The following is a 27,166-nucleotide window of genomic DNA, read 5'->3' as shown; positions in this document are numbered from 1 at the left end:
ATTATGAAGACCTAAAATGCAGAAATGGTGGTGACTTGGATGAACTGTTTCCAAAACAGCATCAGCACTTAAGAGTTGAACCCTGATCTGGGGATTGGTGGCTGAGACTGTGATGAACTCCCTGGCCTTCTTTCTTTTCCAAACCAGGATGTAATAGAAATGGGCTGAAAGTGCAGTGTGTTAAATGTGCTCTATCCCATCTGGTGGTGTTCACTCGTTCATGTTCAGCAGCAGTAAGCCTCCCTATATGAGCAAGGCTCAAAGAGCTGCTCTTCTTTGCAGAGATAGCAGGTGAGAATTTTGCTGGACAGGAAGAAAGCAAGAGACTATTCCTTGCTGCTAGGTGTTGGCTGCTCTGCAGTGTTGGTTATCTGTGCAGCAGGGATTCTCTTGCTGCTTAGGAATTCGTTCAAGCTGCAGAATGTGGATGTGTAGGATGGAGGCCATGTGTCAAAGCTCCTGCATGGCCAGATGTGAGCCCTAGCTGCACATGCATCTCTCAAGATGAGGCGTGCAGCCCCGTGCTTGTAAACTTGTGCTCAGCTCCAGGACCCTCCCGTGCCTCTGATTCCTGCCCATACCTTTCCAAATCAGAACTCAACACTACTCCCAAACCTTCCCCTAGAGGGAAGGATCCCAAACAGGTCTCTGTACTCTCCTACTCAAGATCCTAATCCCATGTGCTGCCTTATGCCTACCTAGGTTATCTAGCTACCTAGCTATGCCAGGTGAAAGGCTCTTGGAATGAGATGATTTGGGGATGTGCTGCACCTGGAATGTAATATGTGTTACTTCTCCTGGGGCTTTATGCTCAAAGCAAGGAACAGTTTGTGCTCTGTGAATATAATACATGTGTAAACATGACTGATACTTTATATTTAAAATGTGCTCATTTAACTTGTTCCCCTCAATCTTCCCTCCCCCTTTGCCTTCACCACCTCCCATCTCTCCCCGCTTAAGCTTTTGAGAGACCCTAGAATCATGATGAAAAATGAGAAAAAATGTTCTTTCATTATGAATTTATTGAGAAGCAAGAAGAGCAAATAGCTTAGGTAGAGAATGATTCACATGTCCCTTAAAAGACATTAAAGAACAAAAAATTCCAGGTAGACTCCAGAAGGTTAGAGTGATATGAATTCAGTGACAGGATATGGATCACTGGAAAAAGGGCATGTTCATCCTATCTGGTTTTGTTCTGTGATTATAACAAAATCTGTACTAGTGGAATCTCCAGATTGGCCCCAGAGAAGACTTAAGATGTTGAATGCTGTAACTGCAAATATATATATATATATATATATATATATATATAAAGTCTTTAGCCTGTGTTAGAAATTGATACCTCCATAACTTACTGCAAAAAATTGTTTAGGCTCTCACCTGTTCTGCCTCGTGCTATTTTCATCCTAAGATGAAAATGTTGGTATTGGATACTTTCTACTTACAGCTGTATATATTAGAAGAAAAAAGTAGGCTACAGTGTGCTTTTAGAGATAAAAGGTACCACTAGAGGATCTAGTAAATTCTTGAAAATAGTGAATTATAAAGAGGAACACCATCAGAATCACCACGTGGGGATTATTTTCTTCAGAATCATCGTAGCATGCAAGCAGCCTACTTGGCTTGAATAGTTTTGGTAGTCTGTAGCTTTCATGTAATTGGTTTGTTGCTAATAATAGTCTAAATAATTTTTCACGGTAAAATCGGCACAAGCGACAGTGACATGATCTTCATTAGTCAGCTTTGCTGAAACAGTGTAATCTCCCTGTGTGAGACAAAAGCAAAGCAAGAGATTAACCCATCAGTAGTACATAGCTGACTCTGTTTCTATTTCCGAGTCCTCTTCCCAGAAATAGAATAACCCTTTTCCCATCAAGTTCCTCCAAAACCTTTCCGGTCCAAATGTTGTTGGTGGTAAAGAACTTGCCCATATTTTCTGCCAAAATACTCTCATCAGGGATATCAATGCTGACAAGCATAAGTTCAAAATTGAAACAGTGCAAGGGGAACAAGATGTTTTGTTGCATAAAAAATCCCTTCAAATCTGTGCAACTTCTCATGTTTCTTATGAGCAAGCACAATATAGCCTGCGCTGTTTAGTAGCTGGAAAGCAAAGCAGTGTTCATTTGTCTGGCACTTCACTTCCTTGGATCTTGTTGTTTGGTGTTATTAATGTGAATTTCTATAAGAGAGCACCTTGGAGGGATGTGTGTGTATAGATGACTCAATATATGATGAATTCCTATATAATAAAACAAGGGGTAGTTTAATTTCAAATTGTGTATTTAAAATTATGAATTCAGGCTTTTGGTAGAATTTGTATCATTACAGTGCAAAAAAACCCCGAACCTTAAAGAAGCCATGACTGTCTTGTTTTGGTCAAAACTGCTCTCTCCAGACACTTGGAGAAGGAGAAGCACTGGTTATGGGGGGTGACAAGCTTATTTAGCAGATTCGAAGGAAGAGGTGAACTAGATTTCATTCACTCTATATTGCTGGCACTGCAGTAATTATTTCTGTTTTTTTTTTTTCCTGGAGGGTGGAGGGGAGAAAAACCTGGGGTCAGAGAGCTTGGCAGCAGGGACCTCCTGGCTGTGTACCACAGAAAGCTTTTGCCCTGCTCAGAACCCTTCTGGTTGTGGAGTAGAAAGAGGCATGGCTAGACTGAGTCAGGTTTCCTGGCATTTGCCTTTTACAATGGGATTCCTAAGGCAATATCTGGCCTGGGTCCCCACAGAGAGGTTCAGGTTAAGTGTAACATCCAAATTTAGAGAGAGGCCCAATGGCAACATGCTCATGAGAATACAGACTTGTTGTAATTGCTGTGTGGACTGTGCAAAGGTCCCTCAGGCTGCTCAGATGAGGCTGTTCTTTGCAATGATCAGGAGATAATTGCTCTATGGGATAAGTCCTTTTTGCCAGCATGGAAGGAAGGTATTATTTGTCTGATTGATTAATTAACAAAAAAGGCTTCCTATTCCCTTTCTCACAATCACATTAACTCTCTAAAAGCTTATAGTTGAATTCATGGAAGTTCATAATAGCTAATATCCATTATTTATTAGTAATTAGATTTTTTTTTCTCCTCCAGAATAAATTTTTGCTTGTGGCGAAAAATTGTTATTAAAAGAGGATTGTGAACAGTCTTGGAATTTCTGACTCCAAATTCAGCTAATTTGCCCAGAACTGGAGTTTTACTGGTCTGTGTGCATGTTTCTTGGGCTTTCTCTTGGTTTAAAGATTTATTCCTCAGTTTGTCTAGAGGTTTTACTATGTAAGTGTCCTCAGTGTGTTAGTAAAGTTGCTCCTGGAGCAGGATGCTGATTGATGTGAGCTCAAACACTCCTGTACGAGAGATTGAAAGTTATTGCTCAACACAGAATCTCTAGGTGTAGGCTTTAGGGAAGCAGGCTGGTAGGGGTGGGATAACAGCCTGCATAAGGGGGCCCAGCTACCTGTGTGAAAGCCTTGGGAAAATGCAGGTTGTGGTTGCTGCTATCACCAAGGGAAGATTGAGACATATTAAATGGTAGCTATTATGGAGGCTCTATTCTCCCAGAAACCAGCTATCCTTGTTATCACCTCTGCAGGTCTTGGCAAGCCCGGTTCTTTGGGACTCGTGTCTTTGTTCTGTATCCCTGTTCTGACCCTGTTCTGATCCTGTCTTCTTTTTCTGCACCTGGACCAATCCAGTGATGAGCAGGCCTGAGACCTCATGTTTGGGCCTATGAGATAGGTTTTGTGTCTGCTGCTGAAGATCTGAGAGCTCATGCTGTGCCTCTCTTAGTAAATCTAAGGAGTATTTCACTGGCCACTTGAGTTGTATGCTTTCGTAGTGGTAACTATGATCCTTTCTCCACCACATTCTCAACCGTATGCCTTGATAATCTAGATTGTGCCTTCTTCTCTGCAATCTTGCTATTTTGAGAGTAAGAGAGGGAGAGCCTCCTAAATATCTATATGGCTGCATGACTTCAGTGTTGGTACAGGAGATCTTCTATACTAAGAAAATCTGTCTGTCTCTGGATAACGGTGCCTCTCCTATGCTTTATAAGCAAAGCCACTTAATTTCATATTGGAAAGAATTAGTCATGTAAAACACTATCAGACCCAGTGTGCTAGCCAGGGGAGCCTGGAATGTGCTGATGTGATTGCTGGTAGTTCTCTGACCACACCTCATCTGGAAAGCTTGGGAGCACATCTGTGACCAACTTACCTGTGGGATTTCTTTGATTCCCAGTGTGACTGGTCCCTCATAGTGGAGGTGTTCTGAAAAGCAACAATGGTGTTGGGTGGTTAGACACGCCGCACATGAAGGAAACAAGCAGCTGATCATAGATATTTTCTTTTTGAATTTCAAAGTGCTCCAGTGACAAGTGTTATGGAACTGCAAAGTGCTGTATACACAGTCTTGCAACAGCCCTCCTGAGAGAAATATCAGCATGTATACTGCCTTGTGCAGAAAGGAAGGCAGAGCCTGGACTCAAGGACCTGCAGCCCCTGCCTCAATGGAGGAGAGGGACATGGCTTTGCAAACTAGATGGGTGTTCCTATGGCAGCATGCATCCTTCAAATGGGGAAATGAAAGGGGAGGGACACTGCTGGACTCAGGTCCTTTAGCGTGAACTATTAAACACCTGCAGGTGCAATAGCTGAACTGTACTGTTTTGGTAACTTTTATAAAAACCAGTCTGAGCTGAGTGTTTGAGGAGGACTTCTGACTGCTTGCTAAACATGACCTTAAAGTAATAAGAACATATCTATCTCACTGCTGAGGGAGCGTTCACCAAGAAGTTACATGAGGTATTGAAGTCATCACAAGTTGTGCTGGTGACTGGAATAGAACCCAGGAGTTCCACCTTCCAGTCCTCATCTCCCTAATCGTGTGAGGCATGCTTACTCTTTGCTGTTGAAGAAAGGGCAACTTTGGCATTAATGGAGAGAATTAGCAAGCTATTTTGCAGTTCCTCCTACTTCTTCATAGCTTACTGGGCCAAACTGTGCAGACTTGACTGAAAATAAAACTTGTAGATGTTTCGGTGTTTCAGAATTTCTTGCACAACTTGCCCCACACAAGTTGTGGAAAAGTCTTAAGAACTATTTAAGGATTCTCTTTTGTAGGTGTCATGAAATATTCTTTACTTTGACAGTGACAGAGGAGTAAGTGTTTCATCATGTTTATATGAGTACGCACTGGCATCTTGATGCTTGTCATTTCTAGAGAGTTGTTTTAGTCTAGTCTCACTGTTGGTTTATACTGCTTCTTCTGAAAGGTTGGACAAAAGGTTCATAATGTCTTTATGTTGTATGGTCCATCTCACCATGCCTGGGCTTGGAAAACATTCCACAGGAGGTCTTCCCACACATGTTATGAAATGTTAGTCTTGTTACAAAATTTTATGAAAGAATCATGACTATAAGATAAGCTAGGAAAAGGAGAAACCTCAGATATTACCGATGTTCTGCACCTTTGCATTAATGAGAAGTTTGCTTAATGTAATGCCCTGATGAACCTGGGAGGTGGAAAAGATGCAAAACAACTCAGTGTTTCCCTGAAAAACCTAGTACCAAAACAGGGAATAGAATAAGTATGTTTTGGCTGATCAATCTCAAAATGATTGACTATGCTACAGCACTGGTACTGTACTCGTTCCTCTCTGCATCCCTGGTCAATTCACTGGACACCAAGAAGTCTTTTTCTTTTCCTTTTTGAAGAGCAGTCAGCATCACTGCTTGCTTCTGTACACGAAGCAAGAGCCCAGGAGTCTGACACATCTTCATTGCAGAGAGCAGTGACTCAAGAATTTTAAAAATACAGTACAGCCCACTTCTCACTTCACAACTTTAATAGAGTCTAAATGGGAATTAAAGGCACTGCAGACTGCATGACTTAGGTGATGAGTGACTCCCTTGGGACTTAAGCTGTATGTGTGTCAATGTGTGCTAAGGCATATTGTGAGCTGCCCCCTCAGGGTGATGTGGACCATGCAAGCTCATGCTTTGTGTGTCCTTTCTTTGAGTAGAGAGCTTTGTATGACTATCTGTCTTTCAGACAACTCTGAGCCTAGCAAATCTTGGATAGCAGCAGAGGAGAATGGAGAGGAAACTGAGCTGTGAACAATCACCCTTCCCCAAAGTCCTTCTCCCCAGAGACATGGAAATTCCCTTTGGATCACATGGCTCATTAGGATCTCACCTAGGCTCCCAGGAAGCCATCCAGAATGTAAAAATACAGATGTAGCATTCAAGCTCTGAAAAGCCTGTATTTTAAAATGAAGTAGGAGTCATCGGGCCATAAATTTGCTTCTGAAATGATGGCAATGCTAATCTCTCATCTAGTGTAGGTAGAAGCTATTTTTCCACACACACTTCACTGTGATAAAGTAGCCAGATGAATGCAGTCTTGGGGCTTTGCCTCAACCCACTCTATTAAGTTTTCTGTGGTTGCTCTGATGTGTTGTAGGTATGCCTTTGCTCGTAATCAAAGAAGTCACTCTTATGGGCTGTATTATGTTTTAGGGAGCCTTCAGTTACGGAGATAGGTTCTGTGTGTCCAGTTTGAGGTCCATGTTTACTGCTTTATGATTCAGTAATAGCCTTATTTAGCTCTTTCTAATCAGGAGTCTTGCAGTGGTTCACAGTTACTAGTCATACGGTGCTACTGGAGAGAGCCCAGTGAAGGGCCACTGATATGATTAAGGGACTGGAACATCTCTCCAATGAGGAGGGTCTGAGGGAGCTGGGACTGTTCAGCCTAGAGAACAGAAAGATTAAGGGAGAGCACATCAAGTTGTACAAATACCTGAAGTGTGGTTGTAAAGAGAATGGAGCCAGACTCTTTCCAGTGGTGCCTAATGGCAGGGCAAGAGGCAGTAGGCACAGACTGAAACACAGGAGGTTTCTCCTTAACATCAGGAAAGACTTGTTTCACTGTGAGGATGACTGAGCATTGGCAGAGATAGCCCGGAGAGCATGTGGACCCTCCATTCTTGGATATATTTAAAAACTCTGCCTGGACAGGGTCCTGGGCAACTGGCTGTAGATGGCCTTGCTTGAAGTAAGTGGGAACTGGACTAAATTACTTTCAGATGTCCTTTCCAACCTCAACCACTCTGTGTTTCTGTAACCAGTCCTCTAGGAAACTCCTGTGACCTTCCTTACTTCAATGGGGAGGGGGAAACTATGCTGCTTTGAAAGTATGTCATTATAGGAAAGCAAGGGCAGCTTTCTCTTTCAGCTAGTTGAGACCTGCCAGAAAATACTGTGGATTCATAGATCTGCTGAATTTTGTCATTCATATTCATTTTGGACCATGGCAACCTCCTCAGAACCTATACTGGCTGAATAAGATTTGTTTGCAAATTTTGAAAAGCCCGTTCTGTGTTCCAGTTGCATGAGAATTTCTACTATAATTTCAGAAATGTAAACATCCCCCAAGGCCTTAAGGAGTGTAGTTATCACAGCATCCTTTATACGCATTTTTCTCCATATATTCATACGTTTTTACATTCCTCCATTGAAAGAGGATGAACATATCTGCTGCAGTAACTGTCACAAACACTGAGCAGCTCATTGAAAGAGTTCTGTGGTCTTTTTAGAGAAAGCCCAAATGTAGCTGCAAAAATGTACAAACACTGGGAAGAGCATAAATCATGAGTGCATTTCTCCACTTAAAAAATCTCCTGTTTCTTTATTGGTCTGCTAGTAAGTTACGTTATATGTCAAGCATGCTGTCAACAGTGATGTGTTTTCAGCCCTTTTTCTTAAAGTCTTATCTGAAGGTGATTTCTGTAGAGCACCCTAGAAAATATTTATAATTTACCACTGATTCAAGGTGATGCTATTGTATTTTTTGTAGCAGCTCTTCACTGTTGTTTTTACCAAAAGTAACTTAGTCCTTTTCTTTGCCACTAGTCAGGCCTTTAGTAGCTTCCAGCCTGAAGCAGAGCTTTCAAATGTGTAAGAGCTTTCTGAGGATTGCTGCAAGTTATTAGTTATCATTTATCATGAAGACACCTCTCCTTCCTGAAAAAAGTCCTATAATGAAATTCTCACTCCTCTTTCTCCAATCTCCCTTACACTGAAAATCTGTATACATTCTCACACTCTTGTGCTATATAAAGACCCTGTACATCTGCACCCACCTCTTCCTTTTTCTATGTTCTAAATATTTTTAGAACTTCAATGCTCCATGTTTGAGTTCTTCTAGGACACAATCTTGCAGCCATGCAACTGACACACAGCTTCTGCAGGTTTTATGGATGTAGGAATGATCTGAATAACTGCCAGCTATAGATGTATAGTTGAGTGAGAAAAACATATATAAATACGTAGCCAGGTGAGAAGCATTCACTTTCTTTACTGGGGAGGAAAAAGTGAGATGAAGGAGCTAAACAAGATGTCACTGTGAATCAGCACAAAGACCTAACTTCATGGTGTAGCTGCTTTCTCAGAAACAGGTACCTAAACTCTCAACATAATAGCCGGTTTTGTAATTCATGTTGTGTTTTCTACTTTCATTCACAAATACTGTTTTAGAAACTTGCCCACCATAACACCTACAATAATGTAAAGAATGGAGATCTGAAGCAAGGTGGAAGTTTCTCTATGGTTTGGGAGTGTGCACAAGGAATTGTGCAAGTGCTCTGATGCTGCTTTTGTCAGTTGGGCCTGAAAGAAAACTTGCGGAGGATGCAGCTATCTTTTTGTCAGGAAACTTTCTTTAAGCATGCAAGTTGTGGTTGGCACATTGCTAAATATTGCTCTGGTAGGTCTTTTACTCTGATTTTAGTGATTTTATTGGGAAATCTGTTGAATTTTATGTAACTGTTTTCTTTGAAGGAAATGGGGAATAACCATCACTTTCTACTAAAAAAGAGGAAGACCTGAGTTCATGCTGTGCTGCAAATAATTTAGCAGTCTTGTTGTTATTGTACTTAAATGGACAATGGCCAGTTTCCCTGCAACCTTTGAGCTAACAACTTTGCAACAGGCATATAGCTCAAACAAAAAAGATCTTAGAATCCTATTTAGAAGTCCTAGAGAGCAGTGCCAGACATGACCTTTGCTTAACAAAAATAGTAAATACTGTATGATTATGACGAACATGAAACCTCCAGCTATATTAAGTCTTTCCAGCACAGAGAGTACTTCCAGTCATGGCAAAAACTGCAGGATTATAGGAGAGCAAATAACAATAAAAATAAACAACAAAAAAAAAAAAGAAAACAACCTCAAGCACCCAAGACTTTACTACACCCGGCTCTTATAAGTCTATTTTTCTTTTAAGTTCTACTCTGCTCTTCCACACCAGTGAGTGGATCAATGAAGCCTCTAGGAGGATGATGTTCCGTCTAATTTTGGGAGAGGAAGAAACAGCCAATTTTTGGCCTCCTTGTGAAAGACAAGCAAATTCTATGTGAAACTATATTTAAACTCAGGTCAGGTCTGGCCAGATGTTGAAAACATTGTCTGTACAACAGGGAAAAAGAGGCTCTCCATGAAAAGCTTCAGCTGAAAGGGCTATCTGCTCCCCTGTAGGCTGCATACTTGGCCATCCACATGTTTTCCTTTCTGCATAGGTATTAGGTCAGATTTACAGCTGTGCTAATATGGTAAATTATGCCTGAATTGTCCTAAACTGGTCTTCAGCTCAATTCTGTGTCCTAAAACATGTTTTGGAGTCAACTGTCAACTAATTAAGAAATACCACATTTTCAGTTTGAACCTCAGTCTGAGAAAGTTCACTTCTTTCCCACTGTGACTTAATTACTAAATAATAATAGCTACTGAAAGAGAGGGTGTGTATTAAAAAGTTTGTGGCAGAGGTTCTTGCACAAAGGCAGGAATGTTTCTAAATGAAGATACATAGTATTATTTAAACAACCAACTATGGGTTTATATCATAATGTACTTCAATTAGTAGAAACAATTGCCTGTCAGTTCAAGATTAAGGGACTTGGAAACCCCAGGAGGTTTTGGCTTTGTGGCTTAATGTGTGAATAGCAGTTTGTGCTCAGCTCAGGGCTGATTCTACTTCTCCTTAATGTATTCTCCAAGGGATGTTTAGTACTTCATCAGAATAAGATAGTTTTTCAGTGGGTCTGTGGGTGGGTTTTTTCCTCTTATAATTCAATACAAAATTGAAGAAACGTCTGAATTTAATTTTTTTGTCTATCTGGCTTACAGGATTTACATAATTGGTTGCTCATGCAGCATTTCTCTATTATTCTTTATGATAGTTCTGTGCTGTGTGAAATGTCTTAGTCATTTTCCAGGAGCTGTCTTAGCAGTAGTGCTGTGCATGGTCTTTAAACTCATAGCCCTTGCACATGAGTTATTGTAGCATTATCAGGATGAAGATGCAAGTGGATGAAAGGAAAGCAGAGCTTCTGTAACTAACTGGTGCTCTAACAACTCAAACTTCCCTGTGACTCAATCTGTTTATTTCAAAATCAGCCTAAAGAGATGATCATGATGTAAGAGGGATTTAAGAATAACTGTTTAAGATATGTGGATATTAAAGTCCAGAAGCATGACCACAGCTCTTCCAAACATAGTGTGGCTAACCTGGCACTACCTATGCTGCATTGTGGCAGAAGGGACCCTGAGGTGCCCAGGCTCACCTGGGACCAAAGATGCTTGCTTTCTTGGGGCAGCTAATACCACTGTAAACCAACCAATGCAAGTCTTCACTGGTTGGCAGTTCAACTGGCAGGAACTGAATTCATGTGACTGCTACTTAGGCACATGTTGAGCAGAAACAAGGTGGAAACCATAGATGGAACAAAATAGTATCTTGGTTCAAATATCCTTACTCAAGCATAATTTCTATTAAAGTGAGCTGAAAATATCCTTTGAGGACAGGAAGTGTTACTTGCTTAATAGTGAAGAACATGTTCAGAATGGTTGTTTGTTTGCTCAGCCATTTCTTTTACAGAACTAGCCTTTATTTTTGTCATAGTTCTTGCTCACATGACAACCACATGCCCATAAATAGGGATTATGAACCTCTCTGCTATTAGATGGGGTCATATAACTACAGTTATTTTTTATGGACTTGAAATCCCATGTGTGTACAATAGTCTGTGATTAAAAGAAAAGCAAAAAAAACAGGTTAGGGGAAAAAGCAGGCTCTTAAATTAAAACGTCTCTGTCCTACTGTGTTTCTGTCATCCATTAACATGCTGTTGAAGTAAACAGAACATTACGATGTATTGGTGTGTTCAGCAGCACAGCGGGTGCATCCTGCTTGGAGTATTCAGCAGCCATCAAACACTTAGAGTGCTACCTAAATTACCTCCTTTCTTCATTCCACAGAAAATAAGCTTAGAATGACCCGGCCCGCAAAGGGTCTCTGAGTAGGTTAAGACCGTCTTCCCATTTATGATCAGGTGAAGCTTGACATATAGTTCCTTGATGTTGTGTCCTACACACAAAGCAGAAAGAGAGCTCAGAGAAAGTGCAAGGGTAAACAGGTTTATTACTTTATTTTAAAAAAGATTACATTTTTTCCCCCTGCTGTTTGAGCTATTAAATTTTTCCTCCTCACTGAGAACTCCTAATACATAGAAATCCATGCTTAAGCAACAGGTCTCTAAGCCCTTCAAGGTATATGACAAAGAACATAATAGCACATATCTTTATTGTTAAATAAACTACACCCATGATCATTCTCTGACTCTGAGGTCAACTAGCATATCTAGTAGTCCTTACAACAGTCTTACATCCTTACATCTAAACTTTATTTTCTGCTGTCCTTAGCAGAGGGATCATATCCAATGGGCCCCTGGGAGCAACCTGTGGCCTGTAACCTCTGCCTGGGAAAACAGTAGCTGGTCCAAGCCAAACTTGTGCCAGGGACCAGCAGAGCAGCTAGGCAGTGCTAGGAGGTTGCCTGCTTGTGCCTGGCTTGCTAACACAGACAGAGCCAGTGAAGCTACTGGATTTAGAGGGAGGTCCTGTACTCTGACTTGTGGGAAAAATATTTACAAATACTTTTAATGTGATTTTTGCAGGCTTGTTTAACTTTGCAGCCACCCAAAAACTGATGCTTCCTTGGCGAGTGGGTAGCATTCCCACAGAAGGGAGACCTTAGCATACAATGAAGTGTTCTGAAGTGTTAAAAGACACTTGGCACACAAATTTATTTTCAGCATCAGGAATGTACAGCAGCACTTCCATATTTTTGCTCTGGCAGTAGAGGTTCTAGGTGAGCTTGGGGCCAACAAGTTTGCAAGAAGGTGGCTTTTCTGTGCAAGGATCACAAAGCAAGCTATGACTAATGTTAACTTGTGCACCCAGTTTTGACCTTTTATTGCTGATCAGTCAGGTGCTGAAGGGTATAATTTAAGCTACTGATGGTGGTAAACTGATGGCATGACTTTTGCCTCAGGCTAGCACTTCCCCAGCATGTTTCTCTGTATACTCAGGAGGGGCAGAGGGCTGTCCCCACCTTGCTCTGTGGGAGTCCCTTCAGTCTCCTACCTGCAAGGGTCACAGCCTTGGCAATTTGGTGAACACTGCTGGTGCTGACAGAAGAGTGTGGGTGCTGTAGCTGTCTCGTTCAACAAGACTTTCCCTAGAAGTCTTAGCTATGAAGATAAGCTCTACAGCAGCAACCCCCCACCTTGGCTATCCACGTGTATAAATGAAGGGTAGGAGAGGAATAGGAGTTGGGGGCTGATATGACCTTCTTAGGGTGACATGCATAGTCTGAGGCTGAGCTGATAACAGAACTGACATTTCTGTTGCCCTGCATAGGTTTTGAAATTTCTAAGAAATGAAGTCCATTCATATTTTGTGGGAGGTTTTTGCCCTGGCTTACTTCTTAATACTAGCACTCACACATGAATTACCTGTTTATGGTGTGAGAAAATAGCAATTCACTTACGTAGGACCATTGAAGCTCTGATGTTAAAGGTGTGGGTTGCAACATCAGAACACTTGTCAATGCTGAAAACAAAATCTTGCTGGGGATCTGTTTGAAGACAAAAAGCAGTGGGTAAAAAGTTCTGTATTTAATGAAATGTAATGACTTTTTAGAAGAAAGCAATAGAATATAAAAGTGTTATAAAAAACAAATTACATATTCCTTAAAAATCCTGCAAGAAGTGCTCAAAGCTCCCATACCCTGTGTTCAATAGCTACTTAGCTACTTCTGTGCTTCCTGCCTCTTCAATCTGAAGCACACTCAGGTGAGACTAAAACCTATTGTGTAGGAAAATGAGCCAAGTTCAAAGAAAGCAAGTTCCTCTCAGTAGTGGGTAGTAAATGTTTATTGAACAATGAATTCTTAGTACAGCTGCTCTTCCCAGATACTGTACACTGCCATTCCTTCCTCAGTACTGATGGGCAATTGATTAGGAAGATGTTTTTTAGTTGATTTGTATCACAAGAGGGCTTGGTGGGGCTAATTAGGAAACTGAATACTGAAGTGGAATGGAAGGTCCAAAATTGAAAATAAAGTTGTGTAACTGATATACTGCAGTACTTTATGCTGAGTCAACCATCCTATGATACTGCTAACCCAGGAAATATTCTACATTTCTCCTTTTCTGGGAGACTTTAGCAGAGCTGGGGTCAAAGCTAGCCCTTTGACTGATGATTGTCATGAACATGGTTCATGCCAGTTCCTACAGTGTTCCTTCCTCTGCATCGAGCTCTAAAACTCTTGTATAAACATAATTGTTTTCCCACCAGTTCCACGTTCTTCTTTGCTAGTCTCCAGGAGACTTCATGCTATGCCTGAAGGCTTGTCGTTGTGTCACTCTCTGGTGACAGGCAGCAGCAAAAACTGAGAGCTCAGCTGCCACAACCAACAGAATGTGCAAGTGTTTTCCAAAACTGGGGCTGGAGGTGAAAGATTTGGCCACTTTGGAAACATATCTTGAGCCTCAAGGCTTGCTTTAGGCATAGTTTTGTCCCTCAACATGGCTTTCCAGCCAGCCTGTGCATCCAACTTCCTTCTCTGTGGAAAAAAGAGAAGCAACTGTGGCATGTGCAGAAGCAGCCATAGGTTCCTTGGTTTACATAGAGCTGGTAGTGACAAATATAGACTTGGGAACTGAGTTCTGTTTTATAAGTTATTGTTGCTCAGGCTAGTCTTCTTGCTGAATTGAAAATAACATGTTGGGAGAATTCCTTTGATGCTGTGGTGAAACTTGAGTCACGAGTGTCCTCTATGAGGCTGAGCTAGCCTCCCCATAGCCTAGCCCTGTTTTGCAGCAGTGCCCCACAGCTGTACCAGCTGGCAGCCAGCAAGTCTGCGTGACTGAAACCTGATTGCTTAGAGGGGATCATGAAATGAATGAAAGTGTTGGGAGGACCTGGGGGCCTCTAACTAAGCCAGGTTCTGTGAGCCCTCGGATCGTCAGTGTGGTCTGAAAGGAGTACTCAAGCCCTAAGTTCTGGTAAATTAAAATAACAGTTTAAAAGAGACAGATAAAAGGCACTTGTATTTTGAACAGTTTTTTGTGTCTCTCTGCTGGATTTTGTCCTCCACACCACTAAAGCAGTCTCTGCAGTTGCATAATCTGCTCTGGACAAACAGTTAGTGCCTGGAGTTGTTTTTCAGTCAGACCAGAGTCAGAGGGTTGTCTTTTCTCCCTTTCCACATTCCTGTCAATTCTCACTTTGTTTTTTCAGTTTCAGAAGCTGTTGGAATTGGTTAGGAGAACAGTTTCCTACTCCAGCCAGAAAGCATGTCAAACTTCTCTTTTCTCTGGGACGGTTACTCCTGCTTCCCCTCTGGTTTCTACCATCGCTCAGGGTTTGGTTTCCGCTTTCCTCTGGAGTTTTGCAAGAGCCCCTTTCGTTTATGTTTTGTGTCTAGTGCGATGAAAAGGTTCAGGAAGCAGCTGCTTAGATTCAGAGCAACTTGAGCATTGAGGTCTACAAATAGTGCTGGTAATCAAATTACTAAAATTGCTAGTTCCATAATTTCCAGAAGGAGTTATGGTCAAACATGGCACTGCAACATATACGATGCTCTTCTCTTTTCAAAGTGAATAGGCTGTGCTTTAATTAACAAATTACATCATGGCGTTAGAGCTAGAAATTGATTTGTATTTCAAAATTTCTCATCAGTAACTTGGTAGAAAGGGGATGTTCATGAAACCAAGCTTCTCTGAAAACATGGACTTCTTACAATGGCCATGACCTCAGGGTTATTTTAGTTTGGATGTCTTGTGTCTGTTTTATTTCTATGGGTTTAGCTCCTTTAACCGATGGCATATTTCGTGGTGCATTGTAGCCATGGATGTCTTTTACTGCACTGCTAGTCTTGCAGCATAGGGCCCTGATATCAGAGAAGTATTGTCTGGTCCCCAGAGAGGAAGAGAGTGTGGAAGCACTCATATGAGAAATTCCGGAAAAAATTGTGAATTGGAGAACTTGGATTTTGTGTTGTTATTCTGTTGCTGAGAAATGTCAAATTTTCCACTGTCAAAAGAAACCCAATTAGTTTTCTGACCATCTCCCTGCGGAAATTCATGCTAAAACTTTGCAATCCAGCATCTTAGATGCTGTGGTGTACTGAGGTGGGAGCCTCCTGCTGAAATCAATTGAAAGAATGGCTGTGTTGCTAAAGCTGTGGTGCCAGGGAGTCTGTGTTCTAAAACATGTAGGCAGAAAAGTTGCTGCTAAAAAGGAAATTAATGAAAATAGTGGGGTTTTGCTGTTTGACCAGTGAAGATGTCTGTAAATTCACCTGTGTGTTATGCACTAAGGGAGTGTGCCATACCCCTCTTTCTTTAAATGGTGAAGAGTCCCTCCTCCTGTGGCAAAGGCAACTCGAAGCAATTGCCATTTTTGTGTTTCATCTCAGATGCACAACTGTGAGTCACTGTGTGTCTGTTATGGAGGTTTAATACTTATTCTTCTGTGTTTGCCTCAATCTGAAGTGAGCTGGTTAGACTGAAAAAAATACATGTTATGTCTTTCACATGTGCAGAGCAATAACATTTACTGTTAAATCTCTAAAATACGTGGGGCTGCCCTTCAGCCTTCCCCTTCCCTGCAACATTTCATGGTGCACAGTACTGTATGTTCCCAGACTTCCCTCCACCCACTCCCTTCAATCTGCTCCCTCTTCCATAATTAAAGCTAGAAACTCTTCAACTGGTTGCAGAGTTTTGCTTTTCCAGTTCAGCTTTGATATATTACCAACACTTAAAACATTGTTGGAAATTTTGCAAACACATCGAGGTTTATCAGTGAAAATCCACTTATTGATGGGAAAAAGGGCATTCTTTGTGTATCTAGTGCGAAGGACTCACGCTGCAACATATCTACAGCTAGTAGGAAGGTGCCTGGGAGCAGCATTTGAACTCAAGTTTCTGTCTACATGGTTCTAAATCTTTCAGGCAACTTCTCCGAGAAAGGAACAAGTCTCTGACTTTTGTAAACAATCAATGCACTCTAAGATCTCTTAGATGTGTTATTTGAACCTGATGCTCTGGCTGATGCTGAGCATCAGCACTGTATCTAGCACTGAATGTACAGCTCTTGCTGAATACTGGCTTCTATAGTACAATCCTGCTTTGTGAGAGATAAATTTGGGATGTACGTGGCATCTTGCTACTGATCATCCCTTATATGTCAGTATTAGTGATGCATCCCACCTCCCATTTCACCCTACCTGGTGATGGAGGTTTGTTGCTGTATTGACTTGGGATGTGGTTTTCTTTGCATACCACCTGCACTGGCAGCACAGTGTAAGATTTCAGCCTCTTTTGAGGTACTCACAGTGATGGGTTTGCCTGGGTTTTTCTTAGAAGACTGAGCAGGTGTGTGTAGTACAGCCTAGAGGCCCAGATGAGTTCCTGAACTTTTCTTCATGGAGCTTTTTTCCCCTGCCTTTTTTCTTGGCAGAAGGTTCATAGGTAAATTATCTCAGACATATTTACAGTGGTGTAACCCCAGTGACGGGGACAACAGATGGGAACTCACTTTCATGCCCCAGTTACTGCAATTGTGGGGCCAGCAGCTCATGCTGCTGCTGAACATGGGTGTGCACAAAGCCACAGGGCTGTGAGCTGGAACTGGCCATATAGCTTCCTGTGCTCTGGGAGGTGATCTCCAGAGCACGAGATGAAGCAGACAGCTGGGAATGATAATGTGCTAACCCACTGTGGCTATGTCCCTCCAAGCCTGAGCTCCTAGATGACTAACTGGGAATTACAGAAACTATGTGCCCAGATGGGAAGTACCTGTTACAGGAATTTTGCTAGGTTGGTGTACAACAGCCTTTCTCTTTTATTCTTCTCTCTCCCCCCCTATTTTGTTAACTATCCTCTACTGGCTTCACTCTCATCTGAATCTGCTCTAAAATCACATTGTTTCCATATGAGCATGAAAATCAGTGGTATGACTGAATAGCAGCAGCAAGCAAATGAGCAGTGCTTGTGAGAGTCCACATCTGTAAGCCCTGGAGTGGTGGAAAGACTCTTCAAATTGGTAAGCTTTGGGTATTTCAAAATAACACTTCTAGGAGCAGATAAGCCACAAAATTGAGTGAAATGACATAGCTGCACTTGGCTAGGGTCAGATAAGGACAGACTAGAGGAGCTGGAAATTAGCACAAGGAAGAAATGTATTTAGCAATTACCCAACACTCCTCACCTTCAAAGCTGCTAATAAAATTAAATCATTAGTCTTTACAGCATTCAAGGTGATGAAAGGAGAGGGAAAGAATGAGGAACTGTTTGGGATTTCAGACTTTATGTATTTGTTCAATAATTTCTCTTTAATGTCTATTTAAATAAATTAACCTGAATGCTCAAGGTTATATTTGACACTGGAATCTACTTATAAGGCACTGAGAAAGAAGCATCAGGTGAATTAGCAGCTTTCAGATTATGCATCTAGATTTCCCTGAGCACGTTCAATTTAAAGAACTTCCTCTTTGGCTTGCCTTCACTGCATGTCACTGCCACTTTCAGGTGTGTCTGGGAGGGGCAGAATGACCCTCTGTTCAGAGGAAAGCAGAATAAATTGTGAGACCCATGCTGGCTGTGCCTACCTTATTATGAGAATGCTTCATCCCGAGACACTTGCCTTAGCTATGACCAGCTTCAGGTTTTTGCCTAGTTCAAACAGGCTCTTTGGCCTCCTTTGCAGAAGTCACTGTATGCTTTATCACCTGAATTTTTCTGGCTTGCTTAGGCAACACAGAGGAAAAGGAATTTGGAAGATGAGAGTTTGCGTGTCCTAAATGTCCCAGAGTTACAAACTGTGTGAGTTCCCCTTTGCAAACAGTGATATCAACTTGTGGTCTGCTTAAACCCAAAGTTCTTGGAGATGACTAATGGAGTGAATAATTTTGCTTCCTTTCTGATAAAACTTACATGACTGTAGAGAGAAGCCTAAAGATTTGGTTTCAGTATAATCTATAAGCTAAAAAAGCCCAGAGAACTAGCAAAAGAAACTTAAAATATGGCTTAAAAAATAAGTGTTTATGCAAGTTAGGTAATTTCCACTCCTCTCTCAAGAATACTGAACACTGGTAATGCAAAGATCAATTATATACTTCTTGGCTAGATTAAGGCACAGGCATTACTGGCTGGTACTTATGGCCTTAGTTTCGTAGCCAGGTGATTCCAGTGTCTTAGAAAATTAGTTTAAATAAAGGACGAAGACTTTGTCTCTTGCTGTTTCAAATAAAACTTTTTGCTGAGTATATGACATCCAAATATGCAAATATTCAGAAACAGTAACTCAGAAGGCTTCTCCAAATATCAGGTGGGGAAGAGATTTGCTGGTACCAGGCTGATATGATGAGTTAGAGGGAAGCCCCTGTAATGACAGCAGGTATGAGGGGCTCTCTGCAGCTGGAGGGCTGTGTTTGGGGATGGGGGTGTCCCTATCACGCATAAAGCAGCATTGCCAAAGATATGCCCCTAGACTCCCTGTCTTTTCCTGTCTGAACCAGCTTTCTTTGAGAGCAGGCTTGTAAGAGCTGTTTGCTGAGGCTCAAGGGAAGGCCCAGTGTCTGAAGGTTCTTGGAGTCTTTCCTTGCTTTTGCCAGAGATGTTATTTGGAAAGGGGGATTTCTGTGCTTTGTGTGGTATAACAAAGCTTTAACCAAGCCTGTTTAAGGGGACAAAACTGAAAGATGCTGGCTTTGAGAGATAGCACATACATATCTGTATTTGATAATCCTGATTTGTCCTAGTTAGCTTGAGAGAGAAAGGCAGACAGGGCAGGCTTCAGCTACAGCAGTGTAACAAGAAAATACTGCATTAATTTGGGCCCAGCAGGGAATGTATTAGAGAGAGAAAGTCTTTGTTCTTCTGTTGGTAAGAAAACACCATACACTGCACGAATAAGATGGATACAGTAACTGCCTGTATTCTTAATCAGATGTCTCTTCTCTCCTCACATGTTTTTTTTTAATAATTTTTTTATATTGCCCTACTTGAGATGAAGATCTCTGGACATCAGTGCTTGCCAGTATGACTGGGGATTCGCAACAGACTTTCAGGCTTGTGTCAGAAATAGAACCAAACGTTACTAGAAACTGTCCTGCTGTTAGACACATGCCATGCTCTGGGATAGCAGGGTATACTGCTGATTACACAGAACAGTAATCTGCAGCATATAAATGGGCTAAATGTTCCCATTTTCCCAGGATGAGTTGAAATCTGCCACAGGAGCATGGCAGTAAGCTGAAATGGCATGCTCCCTCTGCTGAGGAAACTAGCTGGGTGCCCACCTGCCTGATCACTGCTGAATCATTTGACAAGAGCCATCCATCTTCAGGTGAAGAGGAAACTGAAGCATTGAGTTAATTTGTGGTAGTTTTCAAGATCCTAGCTTTTGGCAACTGGAAGTTCTCATAAGTCTAAAAGCAGCACCCATAACAGATCAAAGGTTTTGGATTTGGCACGTGATGAATCTGTATGGGGCATTTGGACATCTTGTCCCCAATGACCACTGTTTCTCCCTAGATTTAGGTTACCACAGGTCCACTAAATTTGGTACCGTGATGCCAACACACAATAATGCTGAAGCAGTTTTTTGCATTTTTGAGGTATGTTAATTTTATTTAGATTATTTTGGATATTTTTGCTGATGAATGTTTAATTCATCATGTAAGAACCTGATCTACTGACTTTATTTTCTTTGGTAAACTGTAAGCATAGTAGGGAACAGAGATATCTTGAGGCTTTGATGGCAGCTCTAAGTGAGATGATGTGGCAGCGTCAAGAAAGTGCAGCAATGCCTCAGAGGCTTACAGAGAAAGATTTACACTGGAACACACATCATCAGCTGTGGTTTGTTCTTGCTCCTGACTTTATGCAGTGAATGTGCCTCTTGGCAATTTTTGCTTTGCGTAATATAGGAGCTTATCTCAAATTCTTATCAAACTGTTAAAATAGCTGTGACTAACCTGTTTAGTATGTTAGAGTGCTCCCTCCATAAAGACTCAAATTCAGTATCCAAAAGGAAATGACAGTGGTGCCTTGCCCACACTACTTCTAGACTGTAATGCAATATATACGATTTTTAGGTGTGTCTCTCCTATTTTTTTCCAAAGGGGAGAACACATTTTCTTATGGCTTGCCTTGTGAGCTGTTACCCCTCCTGCTTATGACTACTTTAGTGATTCAGTGGCTACAACAACCAAAGAAATATCAAAAGTCAATAGGTGAAACACATGCCAATCAGTTTAGATTTATCAGCTGGAGATAAGCAGGAGAGGGTGTCACACATAAACAATCCTCTTTTGCAGTCTGTGGTGCAGGACCTTAATTGATTTGGTGAAGAATTTGGCACTGTGAGAGAACCACTGAGAACTAAATTAGATGAGAAAATTTAAAGCCTGGTGGGAAAGGTTCAGCTGAGGTTAATTCTCCCCACTACTAGTCTCACTGAAAGCGTTAATATTAATTTTACCAAATGGTTTAAAGTCTAGATGCTGAATCTAATGTTTTTGCCGGAGTACCTTGGAGATGTGAAATTGTCTCCTGCTCCTTTATGCCATTTACATTTTAAAACTTACTAAGTACTTCCCTCTCTCTGAAAGATGGGGTAAAATAATATTCAGAACCAACTCAAGAGTTCACATAGGAAAGAAATTTTAAATCCTCTCTACTGAAGTGGAGAATGAAATAGATGAGGCAGTTTTAATTCATGGAGGGACCAAAATCTTAAAACAAAATTTGCATGTGCACTCATAACTGTGCTACCTTGATTCTGCTGATAGCTTCAACTTGTTGGGATCTGGTGCCAGAAATACGCATGTCAACATCTGGTCTTCCCCTTGGAATAAGTAAGTCATACCAGATGAGTACAGCAGCAAAGCTATGACATTAAGATGGCTTGGACAGAGTAAACAAACCAAAAAATTGTTTTCAAGTGAAATTCTTAAGTTCTTTGATTGTTTGCCCATTAGCAATCTATGCAACAAAAGATCAGAGGGGAATTGGTGTCGTGTGGCTTTAAATAATTTAGAAGCAGAAGCAATTGCTGGAGACTGTTTGAGGAAAATAAATAAATAAGTCCAAGAGAAGCATCTGGCTCAATCTGTCTGCCAAAAACCCAAAGAATAATGGAAAAAGAACCCCTTTTACCAAGTGTCTAGAAGAATCTTGGCCCTTAAGGAGACATGAGGTGAGAATTTTTTTGCAGACTTTTCTTTGCCATCTAAAGCTATCAGATTATTTATAGCCTTTAACTAAAGGACATAAATGTGTGGTCAGGGAGGAAAAAAGACAAGTTAAAGTGGCTGACACAGAGAACAGAAAGTGATGTGCTGTAAATTTAGTGCTGCAATGATGACAATTTAGCAGTATTGTTTACAAGTTGGTAATGCTGATTTAGCGGGGATAGGTGTTACTGGTCTATTTTTCAAAAAAGGAAAAACCACATTTTAAGAAAAATAGTATATTTGATATCTCAGTATGTAGGAGAAAGGATACGATGGGCTGAGTGTGTGACCAGGACCCTGAACCTATTTAGCATGGACAGACAAATCATCAGGAAATTGTGAGCTAATTAGTCTCTGCCTCCACTTTTTTGTTTTAAGCACTGAAAAGTTCCCTCAAAACAGAGTTTAACACAAGGGAGTCTATACTGCACTATCTGACCAGAGCATGTTCTACACCAGAAGAACCCTGTTGACTTCAAGGGGCAATTTCACCGAGATCCAAATCCAAGCTCACAAATTTAAAGAAAAGCCATACAAATGATAGCTTCTCTAATTGCAAATGCAATCCAGTGCATGTGTATACTGAAGTGGGCTGTGCTGCTCTCTCCTACTGTTCCATCACAGGGCAGGAAAAGGGTTTGTAGAAATAATGCTGCTTGAACTGTGACATAGAACGATGCAGACATGGAGCTCATTGGACAGTTCAGTCGGACTTTCCTCTCTTTCAGAAGAGGCATTGTCACCAAAAACAATTCTCTGGATGACCAGAGTCTTCATCTAGCAGAAGACATTAATTAAAGCAAATGGTTAACCATATCTGTAAATATGTTTTATTATTTTTAATCTGTAGATACACAAATATAACACTTGTAAAGGGTGCAGCCAATTTCATATTTAGGTTCTGGAAGTTGAAATAAATACTGATTGATTGCTCCTGCTCCTGAAACTTCAGCTAGTGGCTATTAACCTCGCTTCAGATGAAAAAACAAAAGCAAGAAAAATCACAATGGGAAAATGTGTTCTTCTATGATATTTAAAATCCCATGTGGTCTAAACAGTGTTTTATAGAACCTTGGGAATATTTCTGAAGATGTCATCTTCAAATATTAGTACTTTGACCTGAAGATCTCCCTGAAATTCCCTCTTATTTACTGCCTTGCACAGGGAGTGCAAGGAGTCCTCAATGGTCCATGGTGTCCAGACCCTGTCTAAGAACCTTCTACTTTATCAGTTTCCTTTGCTCCACTGTCAAGAAATCTACAGTTTCAGGCAGTGGGCAGCTCTGAAATCTTCTGGGTCTTAATCTAAACATAGAACTTTAATAATCATGAAGCGTAGTGATCTGGGTTTGCTGGTTGAAACAAAACCTGACATTCTGAAACATTAATTTAGTGATGTAGGCCCAACTAACATTTCAAGAAAGAGCTGTAAAAATAGTTGGAAAATGGTTTTCTTGTGTCTGCGGGAGGAATCACCTGCTCTCCTCTATGAAGGGGATCCCATTTGAACACTATGTAGCGAGAATGTTTTCATGGCTAATTAAGACAATTTGGCTTACATGAGTGATCTAGAAGCAGGTGCTTGTAGATGTGTTGAGGAGTTATGTTTTCTAGTCTCTGACTGCATTACACTTTGCACTTCCAAGTGGATGCCTGTTACTCAAATAGCACTGGAATCTGCTTGGGGCACTTTGTTACCATTGCCTACCTGCCCCTCCCTTCCCAGACAATTGCCTTTTAAAATGTAGTTGGCAATATCAAAGGCATTATTAAGGTAAAAATCACTTTGAAATTAAAAGGGATAGGAATTGGCCATTTGTGTAGCAGGTTCTTTTCACGTCTGTGCATAGACTTGCCAATTAAGGTTCTCTTTTCTCAGTCAGAGATGTTAACTTGTGCTGCTTTTATCTCGGGATCTCTGCCCAGGTTTCTAAAGTGATTTGTGGTCATTTGAGATCTTCCTTCATTTTTGTCACTCGTTCCTGGGAGGAAGAGTGGCCCTGATAGGAAATGTCTTGCTATTTATAGACTGTCTTGGTGTTATGTCTCCTGCGGTTATACAAAGGAGGCAGCACGCTGTCTATTTACTTTACTTTTAGACCACCCATGTCTCAACCTGACTTTCTCACCATGGACTTGATGCTGAGAATTTTTATCTGATTTCTTTTAGATTACTCTTTTACAACTGCATTATATTTATGACTAGAATCTTGTCTAGCCCTTTATTTTGATGCATGTCTTGGGGTCCTGGTTATAGAACATTTAGTCTGACGTGGCTTAGTGGGAATGGGGATCCTTCGTATAGGATCCCGAGCATAGACTGAGGCTGCGGACTTGATACATGCCTGTATCTTATGTGTTGTAGGGGCAGATGCAGCTAGAACAATTGCTTGTGACAGGCCATTGGGATTTGCTTCTGGCTACGGGAGATTGCTACACTTTCTCTATTTTCAGTTATCCACCTAAATTTCTCTGCTACATTAATCACAGTTATATTAGGTCATATTTTTGGCTTTAGTCAGATTTTTACTGCATTATAGGAGAGGATCTGATAAACTGCAAGGCAAAAATGAGCACTTGGCTCCTTTTTAAATGCTCAGACTGAACTCTATTAATTTGTTGATAGAGGGCATTCAGCTGCAGAAATAAAGTTGTGAAGTACTTCTCTCAACTTCCTTGCATTTCACTTGATTCAACCCTAATTCACTGATAACATCCTAGAGTCTATAGCAACAACAATAGAGGTGAAATCCTGACCCTCTTGATGGCAACAGCGAAGACTTTACCCAAGATTTCATACTAGTTACCTCACTGTGGCTCCTGTGTCCCAAAAATGGGTCATCTGCTGACACCTTCAATGGAGTAAGAAATATCAAGGGGATTTCTCAGATTGGAGGACATATGAAATAGCTGAAAGAGCATGAGCACTTGCCTAGAATTGACTCTGTGTTTGCTGATATTATAAATTTGTCATGAGAAGGTTTGTTGGGAAAGGGACTTGTCAAATCTAGGTGCTAACAAGTCTGTTTCCTCCTGGGTGAGAACAATTGGCAGGACACAGAGGAAAAATGACGCTATGTTCTGCCCATCTAGTTACAGTTTACAGTGAAATGAAGTAGGGACAAAGCTGCCCCTCTGCTGAAAGGGTGATCAGCACCTTTGGCACCATCATGAGCTTGCCAGAGAGCTCAGTAAGAACAATGTCTTCTCTGAAGGGGATGTAGACTAGTATATTTGGATTTGTCTTCCCCACCTGCAGATTTTTGGGCTCAACCCAAAACATGTTATATTTTTCTCCTTTATGCAAACTACCAGACTATGAACTGGGTCAGCAGAGATGCAAATGGTGCATCCTGGTCTGGTTCTACAGGTGTGGTAGCCTCTGGAAAAAGGCGGGGCAGAACATTGTGACGGGCAGTTGTGAGTTGCAACAACTTGAATCTTGACAGAGCTGTAAGGGAGCAAGGAATCTGACTTCAAACAAAGAATCTGATTTAATTCTTGCATTGCTTCTATGTCTGTGTAATCTCTTCATCTCCCATAGCTGTGACCAGGAGAACAGAAAATCACTCTCAGTGACAGGACCTGACCTTCATGATCTCTGGCTCGTGCTTCTCAAGCTGTGAATTCCCCCTGAATGAATGTACCTCTTATCTTTCTGTTCACAAACCCAAATAAGTGACAGAAACAAATGACTCTAAACAAATGCATATTGTTAGCTAGGCCAGTGGTGTGCATAGTAAGAGGCAATCCTTAACTGGCACATGCCAGCAGACAAATTCATCATCATTTGAATTGACTCAAACTGAGCCTGTGCCTCATTGTCAAAGCATCTCATGCTAACTGAGACCTGTTGAGTGAACAGAATTCATTTATGCAATAAATTCTTACTGAAATAAAGGTAATGCCAAAGCTTGTATTCAATATTTAATTAAATATTTTCTTAATGCATTATACCCATTTATAGTATGTGAAGCTTGACTTTAGTCTCCTGGGAGCAGACCAATAAAGAATAGCATTACAAATATTTATTTACTTCTCTTGTCCCTCACCGGCTTTATTCTAATGGGTGTGCAAAAATGCATGAAAGCTACAGGGGAGAAAAAGCCCCCGGGAAAACCCTTTGTATTAGGATGAATTGGAAAAACAAACTCTAGGGTGCTCATTTGCCATGAATCGCTTTTCACATCACGTGCAGAAAATGAATGAGGCGTCTGTGAATCTAATTCCCTTTGTCCCAGTTGTAAAGCAGATCAGCACAATAGGAGAGGCACAAGGCCAGCAAAGAAAGAGGGGGAAAGCAGGCACCATTCAGTGAATTCATTTTCAGTCAATTTCAGTGTCACTTGCTCCTTTTCTTCTCTATAGATTTAAAGAGCAAACAAAACCCTATGATCCCTGGGAAATGCCTCTGGTAGGGGCTGCTGCTGAGGTCTTGCGAAGCACGATGGCAGTGGCAGAGAACATGAATCCTTCCCATTGTCACACTGGTCCCTTGTCACTCCAAGTGGGAGGACAGAAAGCACATCACCACAGCCTCATCTCATATTAGGAAAAGAGTAGATCATTGAAGAGCCTATTTTGTGTCAGGAGTAACAAAGATAAAGATCTAGGGTCTTCTTTTTTTTTTTTAACCTAACTTCTAGATAAAAATCCTAGTCATCTCTTTCGTGCTGAACTGGGGGTTTGACAGCTGTTTATTGTTCTGAATTAAGTTACATTATTCCTCTTTATTATCTTCTATCTAAATACAGTTAGATTTGTGTGTATGTGTGAACCAAAACTAGCTATACTTGAAAGACTAAAAATATTCTAGATGAGAAACCCAGTGCTGGCTTGGGAATATAACCCTTCTATTCGTTGCCTGGCTTATAAGTGTCTCTCACTGCATAAGAACAACTTTGTTGAGCAGCTAAAAAGAAAATGGAAATGGTAAAAAAATCTCACCACAGCTTTTGTAATATATTTCCAAGTTGTCCTCTTTGCAGACTGTGTGCGTAGGCCATTCTGTGCTGGCATTGATGTAAAGCAGGACCAAGATGAGAACAAGAACATTTGATGTCTTCATGGTGGTGGTGGTAGTTTGCAGGATCACTTCTCTGTCTCTTGGTAACACTTTGGAGGGAGGTGTTCCTTTCTCCAAGGGACACAGGAGTTACAGCGTTCGTGCCCGCAGAAGGGTTAAGTGAGCCAGTGCAGGCTTGGCTCACCACAGTGTAGTATAAACAAGAGGCTAATCAGAATTGGAGGGTGCTATTTCCGTGTGCTTAGACTTCTGCTTTCTGTTCTTTGTGTTAAACTAATGACAAATGAGCTAATCACACCTACTCACTGCACGGCATAGCCCTGCCTCAGTGCCTGCTGGAACAATGCAGTGAACTGTTTATTTCATCTCTTGCTGCCAGTTTCTCTTGAAGTCAAAGCATTTGGGGCAAGACTTGAGACAGGTTTATTTCGCAGCCCTTCTGGCTGCAAAACATTGCGATCCAAATTGCCCCATCTTATTCACACCAAT

General features: G+C 41.2%; 1 protein-coding gene across 1 annotated transcript; it reads right to left on the bottom strand.

Moving 5' to 3' along the window:
* Positions 1 to 1,004: 1,004 nt before the first annotated feature.
* LY86 (lymphocyte antigen 86) lies at positions 1,005 to 26,938 on the bottom strand. Its single transcript, XM_064663815.1, has 5 exons — positions 26,599 to 26,938; positions 12,893 to 12,979; positions 11,300 to 11,428; positions 4,217 to 4,269; positions 1,005 to 1,765 (listed from the first exon to the last, which is right to left on the bottom strand). Exons 1-5 carry the CDS (start codon positions 26,717 to 26,719, stop codon positions 1,670 to 1,672), a joined length of 486 nt encoding a protein of 161 aa, XP_064519885.1. The 5' UTR covers positions 26,720 to 26,938; the 3' UTR covers positions 1,005 to 1,669.
* Between the last annotated feature and the right edge of the window lie 228 nt (positions 26,939 to 27,166).

This window comes from Pseudopipra pipra, chromosome 1 (assembly GCF_036250125.1).
Source record: "Pseudopipra pipra isolate bDixPip1 chromosome 1, bDixPip1.hap1, whole genome shotgun sequence".
NCBI classification, from domain to species: Eukaryota; Metazoa; Chordata; class Aves; order Passeriformes; family Pipridae; genus Pseudopipra; species Pseudopipra pipra.
The sequence above is the reverse complement of the archived record's forward strand: the minus strand, read 5'-3'. Positions and strand labels throughout refer to the sequence as shown.